This window comes from Euprymna scolopes, chromosome 28 (assembly GCF_053919585.1).
Source record: "Euprymna scolopes isolate OS-2025 chromosome 28, ASM5391958v1, whole genome shotgun sequence".
In the NCBI taxonomy this organism is placed as follows: Eukaryota; Metazoa; Mollusca; class Cephalopoda; order Sepiida; family Sepiolidae; genus Euprymna; species Euprymna scolopes.
Genome location: NC_136509.1, coordinates 49,599,505 through 49,624,926, shown reverse-complemented (window position 1 = coordinate 49,624,926; position 25,422 = coordinate 49,599,505). Strand labels below are relative to the sequence as shown.

Below are 25,422 nucleotides of genomic sequence, written 5' to 3'. Positions count from 1 at the left end.
GAAAAAGGATTCTGAGAGACTGAGCAAACTGAATGTTCGGGCCAACTAAGTGTTCCTTGGCCTGGAGGCCCTTAAGGGCCTGATGTGATGATGTTAACTAGATTGTGTTAATGGGATTTGTGATTTTTACTTGATCTGATCAGACATTGTTCACTGCTTGTTTATAAACCAGAGTTCTGTTTGTTTGTGGTGAGGGCTCTCCATCTGCAGCAAGCTGACCGGACTAGCAAGAAACTCTGAGATGATACAAGAAACCCGGAGACTACACAGGAGAACAAGAGATAATTGGATCGAGAAACGAAGTGCTGCACCATGGGACACAATGCACAGTGTGTGAAGACGATCATTAGGCCACCTAGTGATGGGACTTGTTCGAAAACATCTTTCTTGATTAGAACAATTTTTTATTATTTTTGTCTTATCCAGTGATCCTCCTTTTTTCAGGGTGTACGATAAAAAAAAAAACTATGCAGTATAAAACTGTGCTATCAAAATAAAGCAAATAAAATTTCCAGATTTTACACAGAAAAGACATTAATCACTAGATCCAAGGTTTACGAATTGGATTCCATACACAATCTCCAGATCGAATGAGAAATCTACTAAATTAGCAATACTGATCTGTGTAAGATGCTGAAACACGCAGTCTTTTATATTGTCATTCACTTACTCAGGTACTCTTTTCTGATGGTCCTTACCTTGGAGTGGAAATAGTCTGGATTAAAAATTATTGCTACTATAAAATGGCCTGTCTTTGTCCAACGTGTAAAACCTCATTGTGAGAAAAAACAAGTAAACTGAAACTAGAGAATTTGATACTTATGCAAAATAACGACCGTGCTTATGTGGGAATTTTCCAGGAACTGAAAAGTGCTGAAATGCTGAACCAATGAAATTATAGCAGCCAACATCATTTATGACAACATTTGTCATCATAGGTTTATCATATATATATATATATATATATATATATATATATATATATACACACATATATATATATATATTGTAAATTATGGAAATATATATGGTAATTAAGCTACACAGAATATTCTGTGTTTCATTCTCATGAGAATTTGTCACGCTTATGCATAAGCTTAATTGCTTTCATAACTTACTACCTAGCTCTATGTATTTATCGAGCACTGTTGAAGTAAATACTGAAAATTTATGCATAAAATTATATCTTTGTATATTAATTTAGTGATTAAAAGAAATAGTTATAATATATATATATATATATATATATATATATATATATAGAGAGAGAGAGAGAGAGAGAGAGAGAGAGAGAGAGAGAGACGAATAAAAGTTATATATAACTTTATTATATCACCAGAACAGCTGTCCAAAAAAGACTGTCCTGTGCTTTCTCCTTCATTCTTTTTCACAGCAGTCATTATTCTCATATGCAAATTAATACCATATTTATATTAATAGGCCGTCTATAGACAAAAAGTTTTTCTTTTCTCTTTCCTTCCGTCACCCGATAGGATAGACAGAAGCACTGTTGCTTGTGTAAGTCACGTATTGCATTACTTTCGCGACACTGCCTGGAAAATTCCAACAAAAGCACAGGCCTTTATTCTGCATAAGTATTAAAATAACTAAAAAAGAAAATGCTTTTGCATTAGTTTTAAACCCTGAGGAACTTATATAGATTTTATTGCAATGGTGTTCACTGTGATGTATTGATGCATCACAAATTATTGTACTCCAAATACAACAATCCGTGATGAGTTCCAAAGTAATTTTGTGCAGCTATAGTTAACCTCTCTATAGTGAAAGACTGTTTATATGTGGTGAAGGGTCACACCCTTTATGAGGTAATCCTGTTAATGCTGACTATTTGAGAGCTCAAACAAATCTTCCTTGACAGTTGTTGTCCAGATCCACAGATATGCTTATGTCACTCAGGCGGAAAGTATTAATGTTTGATAAAACTAGCTAAAAGGAACTTATTTTTCAGGTGACTTTTAATATTAAATTTAATATAATTTTAGAAACATATAGATTTCCAAATTTTAACATAAAATCCAACAAGATGTAAAAGGTTAAACACAAAAATAAAATAAAAAACATCTTTACAGAAAAAATATCAACATAAATCTAGAAGTGTAAGCCATTTTGAGTTTCAGAACAGTTTCAGATGGTTCGCTGTTACACACAAGTCCTGGGAGGTGACTTGTTTGTAGTAGACAGTTCCACAGAACAAAATATTCTTACCGTGTCGAAAGCCGGGAAAAGAACATGTGAAATTGCTCCAGAAAAGGTTTAATATTTATGAAGCAATTCTGGTTTCTGATTGGTTGGTAGCAGAACGTGAATTAATTTGATTCGTCAGTTCTTAGCAGCATCGTTTATAAATAGAATCGTCCGACTGTGTGGGATCATACCCCATTAAAAGGTCCAAAATATTGCAACAATAAATATCAACACAAACATTTGTAGGGTATTGAAATTTTGTCAAAGAGAAATTTTAATGAGTTTCTTTAGGATAAAAAAATTATGTTTCAGGAAAAACAAAAAGATTATTATTCAGAATTCCCCCATATAAAACATAAAAGAGAAATCTGTATGATGTACTTAACCATGACAAAACGAAAATATCATATTTCAAAAATTACGTTAATTGACCAAGTAGTTTTATTTTTATAAAGAAAATCATTTGTAGACGTGACAACATAAACTAGTAAATATGAATTCTCCCTTGGTTTTTTTTTTTAAATTGCTTTCAAAATGGTGGATAAGACAGCAACTCTTTGGTTACTGATAAAATTTGATTTTCTTATCTAAAAAATAGACCTTGATCAATTTACGTCATTTTTGGAATATGATATTTTTGTTTCGTCATGACTATGTACATCAGAAATTTTTCTTTATTTTTGTTGTTTTAATATAAAGGGAATTCTGGGCAAGAATCAAACAAAGTATTTATACCTATGCATAGAGTGGTAGAAAAAAAAAGTTCAAAATGCATGGACAAAGTTAAGAAATATATGTAGAAGTGGGAGGTAGGTGTTGAGGACCGTAATGGGAGATGCAATGTAAAACGGATACGAGATTTAACCTATAATGTGGATTCTACGAAAAAAAAAAAAGAAAAAAAAAAGTGGAGGTAAGGCTTAACCACTTACCGAGACATTGGTTTGCCTGATGAGGCCAAGGGCGAGAAGGAAACTTCAAAGAGTTCATCCATGCCACTGATATTATTCACAAAATATTTGAATTTGAGAACAAAAATCTCAAGTGCATGTTCGAGCACCGCGTGGTAATTTGCCTTGCCGATTGCAATCAAGTTCAATTGTTGTTCCATGGCGGACCGGATCGTTGGAAGAACAAGGTCTGCATCAATCTGCAATAATCAGAGCAATATTTTCAAAATATATTTGATTCAGGGATTTTATTTCTTTGTTGCAGGTCAACAGTTTGGGGGAAAAAAAGTAAAAGCAAGTGGAAAAACTAAAGAGGAAAAAAAGTAAGAAAAGGAAATTGAAATAAAATTTGCAGATATCTTTATGATTTTAGCAAAAATTTTTTTATTTCTATGTCATGTTCTATTCATTCTATTTATTATAGAAAAAAAGGAGATAAAAGTGAGTAAAAATTTCTTTTAAAAAAGTAAAATAAAAAAGTGGCAAAATAGGGAAGAGAGAAAAGAGGGGAAATTAAGTGGAAAAAGATGGAAATGTGAACAAAAAAATGAAACAAAAAAAATAGAAAAAAAATGAAAAAAGAAAATGGAAATAAGAAAAAAAAAAAAAAGTAAAAAGTGAAAAAATTTGCAGCCATCTTACTTTTTTGTAACCATGGACAAGAACGATTCCCAGAGTTGTTGGTTTGAGTTTCCGTCCAGAAATAATAGTGACATAATTTCTTTCACAAATGTTGTTGATATGGACTGGTATACTGGCATCAGTACCAATGCCATGTTTCTCCATTAATGTGATGAGCTCGCTTTCAGTCAAATAGTCAGGTGGTCCTGTTTGACGCTCTCCAAGACGAACCTTCAATTAAAACATACCAATACAACATTAAATAACTTGAGAATTTATTTCATTAAACATAAGAGAAACTTATAAATCTCCCGTTAAATAAAAACAAAAATATAAATAAATCTTTACGTACCTGTCAAGAAACAAAAATGTCATATTCCAAAAAATGACATAAATTGATCAAATAGTCTTTTTTTTTATATATATAAATTTTTTAAATGATTTTTAGTGATTAATGGTAAATTGAGTTGTTCCCCTTTATTAAAAATGTTGGAGCAAGACCTATTCTTATAATAAAAGTTGATTTTTGTAGTAAAAATAAAAAAAATCTCCTTGATCAAGTTATGTATAATATAAAAATATTTCTGTATGTTTGTTTTTTTTTAAATTAGATTGAATTCTGGACAATAACTGAAAAATGAGATAATCTACATTTACTTATTTTAAATAATTAAATGCAAACTTTGTAATCCCCCCTCCCCCAAAAAACGCTTGCAATGAATAAAGATGAAAAGAAGAGTGTTAATTCTATCGTCATACTTACCTCAGTAATGTTACATGATTGTCCTTTGCTAAAAGGTGGAATGTCTTCATCATCACTAATTGCTTGCCACGTCATGACAGAAGTGAAACCAGGATCTATGAGAATTTTGCCAGTGCACGAGAATTTCTCTTTGCCAATATCAAAATAAACTGTGGTTTGCATATAACGGCAATCAGGAGACAACTGAAAGATAAAACAGAATGTGTATAATCATAAAAAGCTAACGCATTTCACGCTTGTATGTACGTTATCACCTTTCACCCATATAAAAAAGCTAAAGAAACAAAAAAAAACAAAAAAACCCTAATACAAAACATCTATAAAAGTGAAAATGCGTGTGTGTGTGAATGTGTGTACATTTCCCTACCAAATAATTCTGTCAATTTTTGGTCTAGACACTAGAGATTTGGCACAAGGGTTATTGAGATTTGGGAAAATCTTTCTAACTGGTTTTCGGCGATAAATTTGGCTGTCAAGGGGTCAAAGTTCAATGATTTGACCATTGAAAACTCTACCAAATTCCATCAATTTTGGGTCTAAACACTTGATATTTTAAAGGTTACTTGGACATGGATCCAACTTTTTAATTTGATTTGAGCCCAAAAAATAAATGTTAAGGGGTCAAAATTGGTGTCAAAGTTAAAAAATATTTGACCTCTGTGGTCTCTACCAAATTACTCGGTCAATTTCTGGTTTAAACATTTGAAATTTTACACAAAGGGTATTCAGACAAAAGGCAAGTTGGTTTGGGTTGAAAATTTCAGCTGCCAAGGGGTCAAAGTTCGAGAGATTTGACCTTTGCTGCAGTGTCTATCAAACTACTCAGACAATTTTGGGTCTAAACATTTGAAATTTATACATAATAGGTATTCAAACATGCGACAAGAAGTGAGGCGAAAATTTGGCTGCAAAAAAGTCAAAGTTGAAAGAGTTGACTTTTGTAGATTCTACCAAATTCCTTCGCCAATTTTGGGTTTAAAGACTTGAAATTTTAGATGTAGGTAACTGGGACATGAGTAAAACTTGGTATTTTGATTTGAGACTAAAAGATAAATGTTAAGGGGTCAAAATTGGGGTCAAAGTTAAAAAAAAATTACCTCTGCAGTCTCTACAAAATTACTCAGACAAATGTTTGGTCTAAACATTTGAAATCTTACATAAAGTGTATTAACACATAGGGCAAGTTATGAATAATACATAGGGCCCGAGCAAAGCCGGGCTAAACTGCTAGTAATTTTAGAAAGTTTACTTTCAGCAGCCTCGTAACTCTTGCTTCCCTTATTTTGTCCTTTAGTCCTCACATTCTGTGAGCAAAGTTTTTGACCTTGAAATAATATATATATATATATATATATATATATATATATATATATATATATATATTTAAATAAGGGAGTAGTCATCAACAATGTGTATTTTTTAACATTATTTTATTATTCCGTGTCTTGGTTTTTCATTGAGAATTATGTTTGGATCATTGTAATAATGTTTTTAAATCATTGAAATCGTTTTTAACGCGTTTCGGACGTTCTGTGAAGCGTCCTCGTCAGAAATTATTTTCAAATGTGTTTGAGATGTAAAAATGGTAATTTTCGTAGTTCATTTGAAGTGTTTCCAAGGGATGGAGGCTTGTAAGTGTTTATTATTCATTGGCATGTTCATTTTTTATTACTTATTTATTGGGCTTGTCCAGGCTGCTGACCTGGCTGTAGTCACTCTCTCTTTCTGCTAATGTTTTTTTCTTTTCCTTTAGGGTAGGGTAGTGTGTGTATGTGTGTATGTGTGTGCGCGCGTGTGTGTGCATGTTTGCTTTTATTGGTTTAAGGATGTGTATACTGTTTTATAGTATTATGAGGTTATTTTCTTCCTTAGGAAGGTGACTGTGATCCGAGGTCATTACTAATGTGTATGTGTGAGGAGGGTGGGGGGGGGGACCAGCTCTTCTGAAATAAGGGTAGGGGTGCTTTCATTCTATTTTGATATTTATTTTTTGGATTCTTGGATTTTAGTATTTTTTCGTTTTAGTCTTTTCGGGTATTCCTTATATTATGTTTGTTTAGAAAGAGGGGTGTATTTAAAATATGTATAGGGGATTTTTTAATATTTCTATTTATTTGTCTCCCCATATGGGTATGGCCAGACTCAGGATCGATTCCTAGTGTGGGGGAGATTTTGTTCCTCAGAGGGGGGGGATTGGAGGGGGTATTGGTATGGGAGGGGGATGATAGAAGGGATGATAGTTGTTTCAGTCATGGGGTTCTCCTCCACTGACTGAGGAGGGACCGAGGTGTTGGAACAGATATTATACTATGGTTCTAGGTGTTTCCTAGTGTTGTTGGTTTCGAGGTTAAGTAGGGTTGGTATTGTTCAGTGTATTGTATTAGAGATAAGGGTGTTATGTCTGTGTGGTTGTATGCGCGCACGTGTGTGTGTTTTAATGTGTCAGTTCTGATTTATGTGTGGGTGTGTATATGTGTGCATGCGAGTGTACCTTGCATTTCATGTTTTTGTGTGATGATATTAGGCTCTGTTCAGTTTAGGAGTGAATCTGGTGATGAAGTTTTTTTCCTGTGTAAGTAAATAAAAATAATTGTCTGTTTGGAAGATTGACATTATTTTGAAGCGGTTTCCACTGCATGTGTGTACGTGTTTTGAAACATAGAGGTGTCTGTTATCTGCAATTTTGATGTTGCTCTTATGTAAGGCCACTCTATTGCTGAAATTTTTGGTGGCGCCTATGTAGGATTTGTTGCATGTTGTGCATCTTAGTGCATATACTACATTTCTGGAGGTGCAATTTAGATCTTTTTTTATTTTGAATGTTTGTGTTGGGTTTTTGAATGTGTATGTGTTACCTTCTATTATTATGTCACATACTCCACATTGTGGTTTGTTGCATTTTGTAACTCCTTTTGTAGTATGTGGGACGAGTTTTGAGGAAGTTAGGATGTGTTTTAAGTTTTTGGGTTGGCGTTTGCTTTTTATTATTTTTGTTGTTTTAAGTATGTTGTTTAGTTTATCGTTCTGATTGAGGAGGATAAGGTTTTTTGTTATCTGTGTAAATAGTTCTGGGTTGTTTGCGTTGTGTGTAGAGACGTATGCTAAAAGTTGTTCTTTGTTGTGTTCTTTTGGGGTTCTTAGTTGGCCTATTGGAATTTTTTCAGCCAGTTCAATACCTTTCTGTATTAGTGGTAGTGGATATACTCTTTTCCGCAGTGTTATTTGTAGTTCATTCAGTCTAGTTGAACGGAGGTGTCTGTCTGTTACTATGGTGCAGACTCTACGTGCTAGGGAGTAGGGTATTGATTTTAGACAGTTTTTAGGATGGTGGCTTTTGAAGTGGAGGTATATATATTTTCAATGTCCTTACATCAATTAGCTTCATGCCTTGTCTGGCACGATTTCCACATGCATACACAAAAGATATTTTTAATAAGATTTTCAATTTTTTTTTTCTGCTAATCATTTTTTATTTCAATAATTATACGATTAATGATGTTAATAATACTAAATAAAAACAAAGTAATTCAATGTTTAAATTATCAAAGTCACATTGACACGAAAAATGCACAAACACACGCAAAATTGTCTCATAATGTTATTTATAAAGAGAGGAGTTCTTTTTAACTGGTTGTAGGCTGCTAAGTTTCTTTTTCTTCTAATGATGATGTGATATTTTTTTACAAAGGGGAAGAACTGGTCTTTTCTGGGTCAGAAATCATCCATCTAGTTTTTGACCTTGAAGTATTATTTTATTTTTTATTTATTTTTTAACCTCTTTACATCAAGTGGCTTCATGCCCTGTCTAAAGCAACCCCCCCCCCCATACTAAGATATTTCGTATTTATATGTACGTTATCACCTTTCACATACATTAAAATAAAATAATATCATTGGATCAACAAAGATTAATATGATGTCGCTAAGGTAAATAATTCTGACTTTAACCATTTTAAAATGAATTCTTTCCATATCAAATTGTGTCCCTTATTTAACAACAAAAAGTACTATTTTAAATTAATTGGAAAAAGTGATGTTTCTTTCATTGATTTAAAGAATATTTACTGGACGATTACTTTTGTGGTAAGAAGAGACAGAATATTTGTTTAAAAAAAAAAAAGTTAAATTGCTATAGTTTTAAATAAACGTTTCTTTTATTTATTTAAAAAAACACTTAGCTGGCGATAATTATTTTTACAGAAGAAAGACTCATATTAATAATCGTATTGGTGCTGACAAACATCTATTTCGAAAGGAATATAATTATGAACAATAAATAATACAGATTGATGTAGAAAGTAGCGTAGAATTTCTATGGGTTTCGCTAGTTAAACCATTATTAAACAAACAGGATTTCCATTTATGATGAAGATTTTGGTTCATTTTATGGCTGATCAACACTTTCTGGATTATTCAATGCAGTTTTTTTTTCCTATTAAAAATAAAAAAATTATTTTTAAACACGGAATTTCCAGAAGGATACATCTTAATAGGTCTGAAGATGTGGAATTTCCAGAAGGATACATCTTAATAGGTCTGAAGATGTGGGTGATGTGTTTTGGGATATGATGTGTTAGCACTAATAATAATACTTACAGTTCCAATGAAATGTTGTGTGATGTATTCGTAGAGTTTCCATGCTTCATGGCCCAATTCGGATTCACTGGCTCCTTTCATGGGTGTGATGGGAGGATGGTCACCAGCATCAGAACCTTTCCTGAAGTAAAGGAGAAAAAAAAAGGGAAAATCAGAAAAAAAGGAGGTAGGTGAGAGAAAACAAAGGAGGGGGAAAAAAGAGAAAAAATAAGAGAGGAGAGAAAAAATGGTGGAAAACACACACATTAAATTTTTTCAGTCCTGAATTCTAAGATTTTTTTTCATAGCTCCAAACAAAGCGTTAAAAGCTACTTGATGTAAGGTGTTAACAAGAATGAAAGATGATTATCACAAAGACCTATTAGCCTTATTCTTGAAAAGACCAAGGAGGAAAACAGCAGGAAGAAATTTTCACATGTACTTCTTGGAAAAAAAATCTACTAGAATAAGAAGCTGTATTACAACAAGGTATAAAAATAATTGATGGAGACCATTAGACCAATGAATTAAAGAGCTGGAACAAAAGAAGCAACTCAGACAACTCTGGAGAAAACATACGATAATAGTATTTAAAGAAAAGACTGAGACTAGCAGCATCACATCTATGAGAAAGTGAGGATGCAGAGAAGAAAGAGTGGGGGGTGGGGGTGCAATCAAATTACGGATATATTTCTACACCTTATCAAGAATCCTCAAATGAAAGAGATTTACCAGTTGAAACACAAGATATGCTGTGGTGAAAATGTCTTTGAATATTTGATTTAAAACATTTTCCAAAATTTTATTTTTATTATTCACTACAATGGATACCCGACGTTAACTGGATGGACATAAAATTCGGTTCGGACAGAGCTGCTATACTAAGGATATTGAGCAACCGCTCAGAAAAGAATCAAAGAAGTAGGTGACAACCTAGACTCCCCCCCCCAAATTAATCAAAACAACTTTTGTTTCAATAAAAATAGCAGCGAGTGCCCGTATCACCGTAAAAAAAAAAAAAAAAATAGCCACGTAGTCATGCTTGAACCTGAAACATGAAAGAGAGAATGAAAGGAAAAAGTGGCAAACGCTTTAGCCAACCATACCATGACGACATGACTCTAAAAAAATAAATTTTATAAACATAAATGCGTCTTTTTTTTTCTAATTCTCAGATATGCACCTGAGGTATCGCTCTTTCAGATGGTACTGGTTTTGACCCGGTCTAATGCGGGTGACAAAAATTTTTAGCGGATATATGAACACACACACAAACAGAGAGGATAAGACAATAGGGAAAGTAATTCTAAACTGGTTTCTAAAAATACTGATGTCGGTAATAATAATTCAAAATAAATTATCATTATAAATCAATTTTAAATAATCTTAAATAGAACACTTAAAACAATTCTTGGTACTTGTACAGTTTAATGAAGACATTAAAAAATAAAAATATCGAAAAAAGGTTATATTGTACGTATCCGTTATCGAATGAAGGTCTCGGAAAAAAAAAATTTCATCAAGTAGGTTTTTTTTTTACAGTGAAAAAACAATTTGTTATGATACAGAGCAAAAGGTTCGATTTTTAGGAAGAAAAGCTAATGATGGGGAGGGAGTGTCGGCACTTTAAATTGAGTTATCTCCCTGTGGCATTTCTAAAATCCAAACAAAAATTTTAAAAATGAATTTAAAATTTTTTTGTCTACCTTCAATGCGCTCTCATAAAAACATGTTTTTCCGCTGTTAAAAAAAAAACAAAAAACTACTCGATCAAATTAAGTGAAATTTTTTTCGGAGATCTTCAGTTCAAAACGGATACGTACAATATAACCTGTTTTTGATATTTTCATTTTTTAATGTCTTGATTAAACTGTACACGTACTCAATTCTCTCGCTATAAACTAACTAACATACAGCTTTTTAGTAAAATCGATTTTCCATAATGTAATATGCAAATGAGGTTATCTCTTAATCGTATACTTTGCAAGAATCATACTATATATGGAAATAAATGAAAATAGGAAAGTAATGGACCATTTGTATAAATCAATCAAATTGTGAACAAACATACCAACAAACAGACAGGAATATGAATTTATATATATAGATTTACCAAGTTCAAATCAAGAACTTTTAGTGATGAAGATTAAAAAGAAAATGATGTAATAAAGTCATATTTTTTTTTTTTACTAAAATGAGAAAAAAAAAACTAAAAAATTAGTAAAATATTACTTACCGTGGTTTCTGGATTCCTTGTTTGAGTAAATCCTTTACATAAGAACCCCAGCTGGAATTATTTGTTTGTTGTCGCAAGGTACCACTGTTAAAAAAACAAAAAACAAAGGTTTCACATTTCATTTGAAACATCGAATCAACAGTAAACAGAAAAGTGCTTGTACAATTTTATAAATGATGAATCATTTCTTTTACGTTGCATTCAACTGTCAACCTGAACAAACAAAATGTGCATTCAATTTTATGTCCTAAAAATAATAAAATAAAAAATTCAAATTCATATCTTAAAAATAATAAAATAAAAACAAATTTTTTTTTTTTATTACAATTTCACCCCAAACAAGGCACATTGCCACTTTGATGTAGAGGGCTACTATAAGGGACACAGGCTACAGGGGTACTATGTAAGAAGTTGGGCAGTAAGATGTCAGTTCACGTTACACTTGAACTTCTGCATGTCAGTACAGTTGGGGAAGCAGGGACCCGGAAGGGAATTCCAAAGTCTAGCGGTTCTGGGGAAGAAACTACTGGAGTAGAAGGCTCTCTTACATCTAGGATCTCTGCTGTGAAAAGGTGGGATTTAGCTGCTTGTTGGGTTTGTTGGGGGTATTTACATTGAGAGGGGTACAAGTGCTTGCAGTTTTTCAGAGCATTCACCGTTAAAATACTTGTAGAATTGGCAGACGAATGCAACATTTCGTTGATGGGACAGAGGCTGAAGCTTAGATGACAGTTCAGGACCTATCAGATTGGCGACTCTTTTGAACCTTGTCTAGGAGCAAGAGACTAGTAGCAGATGCATCAGCCCAAATATGACAACAATACTCCATACATGGGTGAATGGTGGCCTTATAGAGGTACAGGATACTTTCAGGCGTTAGTAGCTTTCTAGATGTGTTCATTTGTTTTCCTATCGTGTCTGTTATAGAGTGTGGTATCATCAGCATATCTACCCATCTCTCAGACAATTTTGTCAGGGAGGTCATTTCTGAATATTAGGAATAATAGAGGTCCAAGGATAGACTCTTGAGGCACTCCCGCATTTATATCATATTGTTTAGATGTACAACTGTCGAGGACAACTTTGATTTTTCTCTTATCTAAGAAGGATTTAATTATGTTAAGTATTCTTCTAGTGATACCATATGATCTGATTTTCCTGAAGACCTTCATGCCATACCATGTCAAAAGCCTTAGCTATATCTAGAGCTACCGCTCTACCCTCCCCTACTTTGTCCAGTGAAGGGTATATACGTTTTGAGATTACAGTTAGGATGTCTGCTGTGGAACCGGCTTGTCTAAATCCACATTGTTGGTCAGTCAGAAATTTAGCATCTGTAAGGTGATGGACTAGAGCTTGGTTAATTATGGTCTCAAATATTTTGGCGAAAAGTGGGAGGAGGCTAATGAGGTGATAATTTACTGAGTCAGTACTTTCGCCAGAATTCTTGAAAACTAGTACCACATAAGCAGTTTTCCAGCAGACAGGAAAGCAAGATTCATTAAGGCATTTGTTGTAAAGTTTGGAGAGAACTGGAGCTACTTTGACCGAGCACTTTTTTAATAGCACAGCCGGGATGAGATCAGGTCCACATGCTTTTGCAGTGTCAAGATTTCTTATGATAGCATGCACCTGAGCAGGAATAATTTTCAGATCGTCTAGTGTGGCGTCTATCTGCAAAGGAAAGTCAGGTAGCGGGTGGTTAGCAGGGTCCAGTGTGGAGTTGGAGGCAAACCGACTGGCAAGCATGGTAGTCTTCTCGATTGCTGAGCAAAAAAACCTCATGATTGTTAGATGTTGGGGGAATTGTTGATTGCCCATTATTTACTACACTGTTGTAAATAAAATTCAATTTTATATCTTAAAAATAATAAAATAAAAAATTCAATTTTATGTCTTAAAAATAATAAAATAAAAAATGTAATTTTATGCCTTAAAAATAAAATAAAAATTTACATTTTAATGTCTTAAAAATAATAAATAAAAAATTCAATTTAATGTCTTAAAAATAATAAAAAATTCAATTTAATGTCTTAAAAATAATAAAAAATTCAATTTAATGTCTTAAAAATAATAAAAAATTCAATTTTACGTCTTAAAAATAATAAAATAGAAAATGTCCATTCAATTTTATTTCAAGTTTATACTTTTTGTTTAGATAAGGTTTTTAAAAATTCTTTAGTTTTCTGTTATTTTACTTTTGATTTCAATAAATATTTTAAAAGAATAAAAAATAATAAAAAAGAAAGAAAAAAGTGAAAGACGGTGTCTATTGATAGAAACTGGAATTCACGATTGGAACTTTATTACAGGGTATACTTCTCTCTGGTCATGCCATATTCAATGCAATAACATGTTTGCCACTCGATATTTATCACATTTAAACTTTTCTACCTAACAACATTTGCAATACTGATATTTATCGCTAAATAATCCTAAACCTTTCAAATGCTAAAAGGCCTTGTATCAACTTTCATAAAGACAGTCTTATGGATGGTCACATACACTCTCATTCTAGCATGTACGTTTTTTCTAATATAGAAGCTCTACGTCCTTGGAAACGAGTCTTACATGGCAGTGATAATGTAAGTCAAGATTATTTTCACCACTTGATCCAAGTTCTGAATCATCATGTCTGCCATATTACATACGAGTAAAAATGCCATTAAAATGAACTAATGTAATCATTAACCTGATAGGTCCTGAATTGTCATCTAAGCTTCAACCTCTGTCCCATCGACGAAATGTTGCATACATTTGCCTGTTCTACAAGTATTTTAATGGTAAATGCTTTGACGAACTACAAGCCCTTATACCTCCTCAATGTAAATACCCCCGACAAGCAACTAAATCCCACCCCTACACAGTAGAGATCCCTAGGTGTAAGAAAGCCTTCTACTCCAATAGTCTCTTCCCCAGAACTGCTAGACTTTGGAACTCCCTTCCATGATGCTGCTTTCCAAACTGTACTGGCATGCAGAAGTTCAAGAGTAATGTGAGGAGACATCTTGCGGCTCGTCTCCCTTCATAATGTCCCTGCAACTTATGTCCCCGATAGTAGCCCCTACTTCAAAGTGGCACTGTGCCTTGTTTGGGGTGAAAATTGAATAAAAAAATAAAAAAAATTAGTTTTTTTAAAAATTATTCTAATTCTCAAATTCATAAAATTTCTATCAACATTTGAATGAATATAAAAAGAGAGAGAGAGAGAAAAAAATATAGTCTTTATCATTGGAAACAACATGCTCACCATTGGAACTTTTTTACCTGGTATTCTTTTCTCTGGTGACACTATTTAATGCAATAACTTTGTTTGGCATTGGATCTTTATTACATAGTAGTTTTTTTTTTTTTTTGACAACAGCATATTCTTTATAGCAATTTATCCGTCACTGTACTTGAACTGCATAGTGGATTTTTCTCCCACAACATTCTTTTCAATACTGATCTTTATGTATTAATAGCCTCCTCTCAACTTTCATTAAACCTTTCTTTTATGGATAACGAAGCATGCTGAGCAAACGTTGTCGATACGTACAAATACTCTTGTTCCAGTGTATACTTGTTTTCTCACATGAAGGTTCTACATGTTAGACAAAGAAGTATGGTCATTTTTAAGGTAAGTCAAGACGATTTTGCCCCTATGGCAGGAATCACCAAAAAAGATTAGCTGGGATAGTGAATGACAATATAAGACTAGATGACTCATCATCCTAGAGAGACCAGTGTTGCCAATTTAGTGGATTTTTCATTAGATCTGGAGATTTTGTTTGGAATCTAACAAGTAAAATTTGAATCTAGCGACAAGCGTTTTTTTTTTTTTCTGTAAAATTTGGAAATTTTGTTTGCCACCCACACAGTCGCAATCTAAGATTTTCATTAACTCACATACCACGTTCATTTCCTATCTAGTCATCATACGTGACTATTTCTTAAATTATCATCCATACATGATATATGCAGAACAGTAGTAGTTGTACATTTCCATAAAATTTTCGGTGTTTGTCTACATTTGGGCCCATAAAAAAAATTTTTTTTCAAGAAAAATCTTTATGATGTACATACCTGTCACTGCACGAACATGTCATATTCCAAAAATCACGTAATAGTTTTTTTTGTTTTTTTTTAAAGAAAATCAACCCCCTCCCCCAATGTAAACACAGATTTGGGGGAGGGGGGGGTCAACGTCTAGGTGCTCATTTTACGTTAAATTGTGTTCATAAACGTTATTTTCATTTTCAGCACCCCTGAAAACCTACAAAAGTGGTAATTTCAAAGGATTTTTTGAGGATAGAAAGATTGTTTTGTTTTTTCAAAGTTGATTTGTCTGCCCTTGTTGATCCTACATTCCCTTTCATTTGTAATAAAGATGGTGCACTAATCTTTCGATAAAATATGTCATAAAATTTGATTTTCTTAAATAAAAAAAAACTTCTTGATTGATTTACATAATCTTTGGAATATGACATCTTTGTGCAGTGACAGGTATGTACATAAAGATTTTTTAAGATTTTTCTTGAAAAAAAAATGGAAATCAATTTGTAAAAGACGACCAATACATGCCAGTATGTAAAATGGACATCAAACCGATGGTGATGAGAAAAAACATTACAGGTTTAAATTATTAAATTATACCAAGGCATAGTTTTGATATTTTCCAAGAAAAAAAAAAAAAAAAAAAAAAAAAAAGATTCTTACACCAAATCAAAATTTTCTGGATAATGAGTGGTCTCTGTCCTCGGGTAACTGATATAACCCTGCGTATAAAGCCTTTCAGCAACTTGCATGGTGTGATGAGGACTCATACCTAGAAAAAAAACCCAAAACCAAAATGAATAAATAAATAAATAAAAAATGGAGCTTTTTATCTTTTTTTTGTATCAAATCAAAACTTATTGCTAAAAGCAGAAAAAGACATAATACCATATAAAAAGATATAATACCATATAAAAAGATATAATACCATATAAAAAGATATACCATATAAAAAGATATAATACCATATAAAAAGATATAATACCATAAAATTAAATTTTGTTTTCTAAAAAAAATCTTTAATTTTTTTAAAAGATAAATCAATTGTTAAAAAAAAAAAATCGAGGTAAATTTTTATATATTACTACCCTCTGCTAGATGTATTTTTAAGATTCTATTTTTTTTAAAGCATAAAGTGTGAACACTCTGAAAAATTTGGCAGAAAGAAAAAATAAAAATAAAATAAAACAATGGCCAAACTGCAGCTGCGAGAGGGCCATGCCTACTGATCAGTGCACCTGTAAAGGAAGAGCTCAACCCTGATGATTAACAACAAGCGGCCAGCGTGTTAAAGATCCTGCCACACACACTTAGGATTGTGCACGTTTTGTGCACTCTGAGCATCAGAGCAGTAATTCCAGTGACCAGTGAGTGTCTAGTTACGCTTCGAAAGAGTCCATCACTAGACATAGATATAAATGTAGCCACTGGGACTTTAGGTTAGCCCCCTTGTGCCAAAGTCGGCAACACAACCCTCCTGGCCTGGTTAAACTAATTGATCCCATGACACAGATGTGATTGCATATAGGTAATTCTGGATAAGAATGAATTTTTCCGCATCTAATAATCGATTTATTACATTTTGCCCAATGTGGTCTCATCCAGGTAAGAATGCAGACTGGACCAACTATTCAAAAAATTTTCTACATCACACCAATTTTGCCTTACAGAGAGATATGAAAATAGACTTGTAGAAAAAAAAAAAAAAAAAAAAAAAAAAAAAAAAAATGGACAAATTCTTCACCTAATCCAGAACTGGCAATTCTCAACATTTCGACTGTATTCAGCGCTTGTGGACGGGGTTTGGTTTTTTCCTTTTTCACCACGTCAGTAACTCTAATCCAAAGTTGAAAAGAAAAAAAAAATAAATTAAAAAAATAGTTACAGTTTTTAAAATATCAAGAATTATAACTGTATTATTCAGACTACCATTTTCATTTTAGTTATTATATTCGTAATATTCTCAATGATGAAAACTGCAGCCTTCTTCAGGTGCATCTTTTTTTTAGATTTGGCAACATTTTTGTTGAAATTAGCAATCTTCATGGTGAACCTGAAAATTTGTACAGAATTTCAAACTGAACAACTTATTTAACTCATGCGAGTAGATTGTTCTCATTTTTCAGCCACGACAGGTTAATTTATGTTATTCTTAGTAATCGACTGTATTAAAGATTATAACTTTAACTACCAGATTATTGTCACTTATGACTAATTATTAACTAATACTGCTAACCATCAAGTCATATGTCCATAATCAATTAATAGTGTTATCTGATCATGGTACGCAACTAAGCCCATGCTTCTCACTGACCACCTTGCCCCGAATGTATGTGGTTTTTCTTATGAACTGTGTCTAGATTCTATCTAGAACAGCCGATCACCAGGGCATGAAGCCAATAGTCCACATTTTTTTATACATAATAAAGACAACACGGATACAGTCTTGTTGGACATGAGTGTGAGAACAAATGTCATCAGCATTATGTCTTACTAAACTCATCTCCGACCTTCTGAATGGCAGGTAACTGTAGTCTCTGACTGTGATTCTTCGTCCTATTGCAGTTTTTTGTCATTTGTCATGAATGCTTATGGGTTATTTAGAATTTGACTTAAAAAAAAAAAATACAGACAAATTTTTATGATGGACATACCCATCCCGGAATGAAGATGTCATATTCCAAAAATCACATAAATTGAACAAGTAGTTTTCTTAAAGAAAATCAAATTTTATTACAATCTGAGACGCTATTTTTTGATTCGCCATGTTCTTTAAATCAGGAGAAATAACTCAATTTGAACTATGAAGATCAAAATCAGCCCTGTAATGGATACAATTTACTCTCAATATCACTAGATTTTGCCTTTATGAGATATGAGTTGTCTCCCTTTATTTATTAAATATGGCAGAGCAAGACAACACCATAGCTTAATCAGAAAATCAAATTTTTAGTAAATGAATTTCTATATAAAAAAAATCTACTTCAATTTATGTAATATTTGAAATTTATGTAATATTTGTAATATTTGACATTTGTTTAGTGACGAGTATGTACATCAGAAAGATTTTTGTGTTTTCGTTTTTTTTAAAAGTCGAATTCTAAATAAGAACCTACTTTTGTTCTAACAGCCAGCGTTTCCCCAAATATATTTATTTTTCTCTGAAAATTAAGATGTCCATTTCCTTTTTCAGCTAACTTTTACTAGAAACATCCATTTTTCTTCAACATCTTTCTGAATCGTAATTGACTTAACAACTAATTGTTATGGCATCTCTTGTCTGTACAATTCAAAGGGCCCAATACTTTTGTTTGTCATTCATAGATTCTTAGCTAATCTCTCCCACTGGCCTTGTAGATATTTACTTCCTTCCCACCGCAGGAACATGTGACATAAAATCAAAAGGTGAAAAAAGTTAAGCCAGCACCCTTAAAAGAGGAGCACTCTGGTCCTTTAAAAGTTACCTGCGCAGCCCTGTCATAATTTCCTGGTAGGGGTGCTTCAATAAACTTATTCCATCTGAAAGATAAGAAGCAACGATCTGGGAAGGTGAACCTCCTAGAACTACCCAGAACCACACAACCTAACAAATGCAAGGTCATTCCCTACTCCAAAATGGTTAAGACTGTCACATTGTGTTGAGAATGTATACTTGATTAATAGGAATATAACCTACTCAGATTGTACCAGATTTTATGATGGCTGATGGAATAAGAACAATCTACTGACGTGAATTAACAGGTTTAGTTTGAAATTCTGTAAAGTTTCCCAGGCTGAACTACAAATTCTCAAGTTTGAAAAAAAAAATGCTCTGAAAGAAGATTGGAGATTACATTGGGCAAACCGTGAAGATAAACAACCAAAATGAGAATAGTAGTTCGAATAATCTAAATAATAAAGTATTTTGATCATTTATCAAAAACTTGACAAAAATGTTGGTTGTTGTCCAGAATTCAACCTAATTAAATTAAAAAAAAAAGAATATAGAAAAGTCTTTGATGTATGCCCCCATTACGGAACAAAAATGTCATATTTCAAAACTCATGTAAATTGATCAAGTATTTTTTTATACGATTTTTAGTGATTAATAGTAATTACAAAAGGTGATTTTGATCTATATTTGCCGTGTTTAAATCGAGTTGTCTCCTTTCATTCATTAAATATGACAGAGCAAGACACACCACCATCGCTTACTCATAAAGTTTGATTTTCTTGGTAAAAAAAAAAACAAAAAAAAAACTTCTCTATCAATTTACATAATTTTTGGAATATGATATTTTTGTTTCATGGCTGGTACGTACATCATGAAGATTTTTCTATTTTTGTTTTTTAATTAGGTTGAATTCTAGACAAGAACCAGAAATTCACTACTGGAAAACATCTTAAGAGATTAGTGAAATAAAATTGCAGCAGGAATTAATGCCTAACCTACCTAGCTGAATCAGAGGCTTTAATCATTCCAAGGAACATTTGCACAACCTCCTTATCAAATACTCTGCTACGTTCCCATTCCAGGGGAAAGGTCTTACCATCAGGGTGAGCAACCTGTAAAAAAAGATGGAATATTTTAAGCAAATGCATCTTGCTATATTTAAAATGCAGTTTGGCTGTTGTGTTTTACTGTATAACAACCCTTTTCAGATTATTTAATGTCAAATCCAGTCATTTGAGGAAAAAAAGTCTTATGCTTCAAGTTCTTCATATCTTCAAATATTTATTCATGATGTTTGGTTTGATTTGGTTATTTTGTTTTCCAGCATATTAACCCCTTTCAGATCATTTAATGCCAAATCTGACCATTTTTGTAAAAGCCTCCATTCTTCAAATTATTTTAATCTTCAAACACCCATTCATGGGGCTTTGTTTAATTCCTTTGTACAGGAAAATAGTTTTTGATTTTGCAAAATATGAGTTTTATAAAGAGAAAGAAAAAATAAACAATAACATCAATGTTTGGCATATAACAAAAGTCAAGCCAATATCTTCAGACAGCCTAATCTAAAGTGTGTATAGAGATTATATGCAAGTACGGTTTTGGCATACATTGAATATTATGCTGTTTAATACACAACATTTAATTATGAAATGTTTCTAGCATACATTTTATAACTGTAAAAAATCTTTAATTTTTCATTTAATACAATTTTATAATTATTGACTTTCTAGACACACTTTATATCTACTTTTATATGAAAGTTACTTTGTGTGTGTAAGTGTGTGTGTGTGTATATATATATATATATATATATATATATATATATATATACACGTTTACTTTATATGAAAGTTACTTTATGTGTGTGAGTTCCTTCCTCATAGGTTCCGAAACGGCTGATTCTATCTTTTGCAAATTTCACACGAAGGTAATTTATGTCTGGCAGTGTTCTTAGGTATGTTTTGTACAGAAATTCCGATAAGTATCAGAAATCAAAAAATCCGATCTTAAAAATAGTTTTTCTCTTACAGATAAATAAGAATAACTTTGGTACTTGTACAGCTTAATCAAGACAATAAAAAATTACAACATCGACAAAAAGGTTATAGTGTACGTAATGGTTTTGGACTGAAGATCTCCAAAAAAAAAAAAAATTTCACTTAATTTGATCGAGTATTTTTTTACAGTGGAAAAACATGTTTTTATGAGAGCACAATGAAGGTAGCCATTTTTGAATTTTTTGAACATGCCACGGGGAGATAACTCAGTTTAAAGCGCCGACACTCCCTCACCATCTTTAATACTAACTTTTCTGCCTAAAAATCGAAACATCACTACCTTTTGTTTGGTATCATAACAAATTGTTTTTTTCGCTATAAAAAAAACTACTTGATCAAATTAAGTGAAATTTTCTTTTGGAGAACTTCATTCCATAACAGATACATACAATATAACATTTTTTTTTCGATATTTTCATTTTTTAATGTCTTGATTAAACTGTACAAGTACCATAATTGTTACAGGGGAATATTTTAAATTGCACTGGCTGGTGTAACGTAAAATATTCCCTGGTAAAAATTTTTGCCATTTTATCTGTAACAGAAAAAAAGACTATGTTTAAGATCGTCCAGCCCAAATATCAGCTGATGTGATATTGTAAACAAACACAGACAGAGTTTGATGAACGACAAATTATCATTCTTATTTTTTATTTTTATTTTTTGCAAATTAGTCCGCCAGGCAAATTATTCCTCGCAGTATACAATAATCAATAGAAGATTGATTCTATAAATCTGCATAAATTAAAATATCATGTGTAAGCATATTATATGACCAGGAAATGCTGGGCGGCCTGCTAGTATATAATAACTCTAGTTAATTGAATTTATGACAGTTAATTTTGATGTGTTTATTGAAGAGAATATTGATGGACGCCATGTTTAACTTTTGCAAGTGGAATTTGTAAGTGTAATATAAACTGGTTTAAAAAAAAAAAAAATGATATTAAACAGTCAATCAAATCGTTTGTTTATTAAAAGTTTTGTAAATTAAACTAAAGATTTAATATTTGAATTATATATTTTTTAACAAAAAATTAATATTTGATGCATAAAAATTACCTAGGCCTAGAAGCAGTTATTGAATAAAGAGGAGCATTCAAAATTCTCATTAAAAAAAAAAAAAAAAAAAAAAAAAAAAAAAAAAATCAAGATCTCTACGTTCGTTTATTAAAATTTTTTCTTAAAAAGAGCCCCCATCCGCCTCAGATAAAAAACTCACCCAACATAAAAAATATATGTTCTCTTCATTTTTGTTTAAATATATGTTCTCTTCATTTTTGTTTAAATAAATCTTCCCTTTATATTAAAAATCAACGAATAAAACAAACAATTCAGATTGTGTATGCTTGTTGACAAAATCATTCTTAATATGGGGAGTGTGTTTCTGCACTTTCATCTAACAAGTGGCCCACTGCTATGAATTCAGAATAGGGGCATGTGAGTGAGAAAAAATGAGAATAGAAACAGGGATACAAAAAGTACATGAGTACCAAGAAAAAAAATAAAAACAAAACCTACATTAAAAAATAAATATTTAATGTTTTTCTTGAATGCTTAAAAGAAAAAAAGCGAAATTGAATAATTGTAGAGGATGAACTCATTTTAAAATGAGAAATTATATTTGTTTTGAAAAGTTTTGTTAAAAAAGGACCCCCTCCCCCGTAAACGCATTCAATATAAAATATATATTCCCCCCACCATTTTTCTTTAAATCTTTCTTTAATATCTAAAATCAACAAATAAAACAAACAACTCAGGTTGTGTATGCTTGTTTACAAACAACACGTGCGTTGGTAGTCAACCAGTGTCAATTGTAAAGTATCCCCTTGGAGTCACTCAACTTCTAGAGTCCTTATTCCATACTTTGTCCAAATTTATTTATTTTTTCAGGCCAAATATTAAGTTGAAAAGTCAGTGCACTAGGATTAACACATTCTGGCCTATAAAAAATGCCTAACCGACCTCATCAGCATTCCCTGGTAGAGGTGCCTTAAGTGAATTGTGATAAACTGACTCCTCTAGGTAAAGCCTGGGAAAGTGTACCTTTTCAAACTGACCAGGACCAAACTTCAGACTGACTCACACCAATTATACTGGCTCACACCATTCATTTGGCATTCGGTTGGTGTTGCACTATAGTGGGAATTCTGGACAAAAACCAAAAGCTTTTAATGTGGCCATATAAATATTTGCAAAACAAACATCAACTTATGATTATTCAAAGTTTGTTGAAAATTTCCTGTCTTGTGTGCGATTTCATCAGAAGCCAATTTTCATAATGTATAACTAAAAATGCAGGACCATACCTTCAACAGACTTGCACCAATTGTATTGACTCTTGGCATTCAATTTAGTTGTGATCGGTGTGTTACACCAATCGAGATTTTAATATCGACAATCAGTCTGCCAGAAACTGGACCATTTTGATAGCGTTTTAGTCTTTGGGCTGAGGCAGCCATTTTGGGTAGTCCAAGGAAATTCACTCTCTCAAACTTTGCCTCCCAGCTTTCAGGTGTAGCAAGTTTATTGTTTGTTGTCTCAATGGGAATGGTGGTTACTCAGGCATTTTTTTTTTTTTTGCAGAGTTATAGTGCTCCTTTCTTAGGAGATCTGGTTTAATTCTGTCCACCTTCTGACCATGTGTCATTCTCTCAGCAGCGGGACAAAGATAAATACCTACTTCAGACGGATAGCAACAAAGTCACTCACCGACTGTGGAGGACGTATCCATGAAAACAACACATAACACATAATAACACATGAAAACAAACAATTAGAAAATAACAGAAATGATAACGTGGGATTCAGCTTTTGGAGCAGGAGTATATTGATATTCATTGATACACAGAAAACAATGAGTGTGCATAGTTGGATCGAATCATCTGTTTGTAATAGGACTGCACATGTAAACAGCTGTTGTGGACATGTAGATTGGAGTAACATGCATAGAGTTGTTCTCCCTTTTTTTCTATAGAGCAATCATAGTCCATATTAATTGTAGCAGCAGAAATAGTTGTTCTATCACGTTCTCCTCTTCGACAACAATTGCTGAACCCAACGCTGTTTGCATGCTTTCCTTGTCTTTCATCTTTTATTCTGGTTGGGTCATTGTCTCTTACAGTAACAACTGCCGAGGAGGCAAACACATTTGTTCACAAGCAAGTTTTAAAAAAAAACAACACATAAAAACCATATTCTGTTGATATCAGTTGGGCTCTAGGTGCGTGTGCAACGCCATTGTGGAAAACGGCTCTCTAAATGCTTAACTTCACATCTAGTAGTTTATCAAGGTTTCTTTGTCATCATTTGACATCAGTCCATCTCTATCTGCAACCTGCTTTCAACTGTCCAATACTCTAGACTGTTTGCAAACTGTCGCTGTCATAAACTGTTGCAAAACTCACTCCAACCCTAAAACTGTCTATAAACAAACTCTAAATATATTGACCTTTCTGTTTGGTCTTTTGTCCCAGTTACTGCTATACCATGATTAACAATCCTATTTCAGCGGCCTTTGTGTGTCTTGGTAAAACAACTACCCCATAGTCTTTCTACTAACCTAACTTTCTTTTTTTTTTTTGTTCTATTGATTAACTTATTTCCTATTTTTGTTATAGTTTTTTTTTTATTTCTTTTTTTTTTTTTAACTTCCTAACACTTTGGAGGGAGGAATGTCGATTAGTATCACACAGTCCCATAACATTATAGTACTTAAAGCAATAACACATATTTATCTGTCAGAGTTCCTTTTGTAGATTTTCCTTTTACAGCAAACACGGGCATTGATGGAATCAGCATGCCACCTCCTACAACAACTTAATAACATGCATGGATGGCCTAAGTAAATAGACAGTTTGCAACATGGCTTGTATCAAATGTTTGGATCAACCTGCATGAAAAACAGGCATGAGGTCTTTATCTGGTGTTGCCTATTTTGGAGTCCAGGACACTCACAATATTTTAAATACCAAAACCAGATGATGATGATGATGATGATGATGGTATTACATTGTTTAATTTTATTAACCACAAGATGACATTACATTTGTTTGAAGTTTTCAATTTTAGTTATACACTGTGAAAATTGGATTCTGGATAAATAACACACAAGATGTTTTGCAAATATCTATATGACTACATTAAAAGCTTTTGGTTCTTGTCCAGAATTAGCATACTCTATAATCTATATTAAAAAAAAAACAAGTATAAATACAAATTTCTATGATATATGTACCATGATGAAACGAAAGTATCATATTCTAAAAATCATGTAAATAGATCAAGACGTTTTTTTATAAAGAAAATCATTTCTAAGCGATTAATGGGAATTCATAGACATTACAGCATAGATCTTTCAGGTTTGAATTATTGTGTTATCTCCCTTTGTTCTTAAGAAAAAAGATTGTTTTTATAATGGCAAACAAGACAGCCGCTCTTCAGGTGCTCATAAAATTTGATTTTTTTTATTTAAAAATAAAACTACTTGATTTTGATATTTTGGAATATGATATTTTTGTTTAATCATGACTATTTTTAGTCAT

General features: G+C 32.4%; 1 protein-coding gene across 2 annotated transcripts in view; it reads right to left on the bottom strand.

Moving 5' to 3' along the window:
* The window catches only part of LOC145249601 (DNA topoisomerase 3-beta-1-like), an 83,221-nt gene that overhangs the window by 8,539 nt on the left and 49,260 nt on the right, over positions 1 to 25,422 (bottom strand). For both annotated transcript variants that reach the window (XM_080111310.1, XM_080111309.1), the window contains exons 6-13: positions 19,818 to 19,930; positions 17,130 to 17,221; positions 16,049 to 16,157; positions 11,351 to 11,434; positions 9,136 to 9,256; positions 4,540 to 4,722; positions 3,798 to 4,007; positions 3,138 to 3,355 (exon numbers count right to left, since the gene is read on the bottom strand). In XM_080111310.1, the coding sequence (XP_079967436.1) occupies positions 3,138 to 3,355; positions 3,798 to 4,007; positions 4,540 to 4,722; positions 9,136 to 9,256; positions 11,351 to 11,434; positions 16,049 to 16,157; positions 17,130 to 17,221; positions 19,818 to 19,930 (1,130 nt within the window). The remainder of the gene's footprint in view (positions 1 to 3,137; positions 3,356 to 3,797; positions 4,008 to 4,539; positions 4,723 to 9,135; positions 9,257 to 11,350; positions 11,435 to 16,048; positions 16,158 to 17,129; positions 17,222 to 19,817; positions 19,931 to 25,422) is intronic.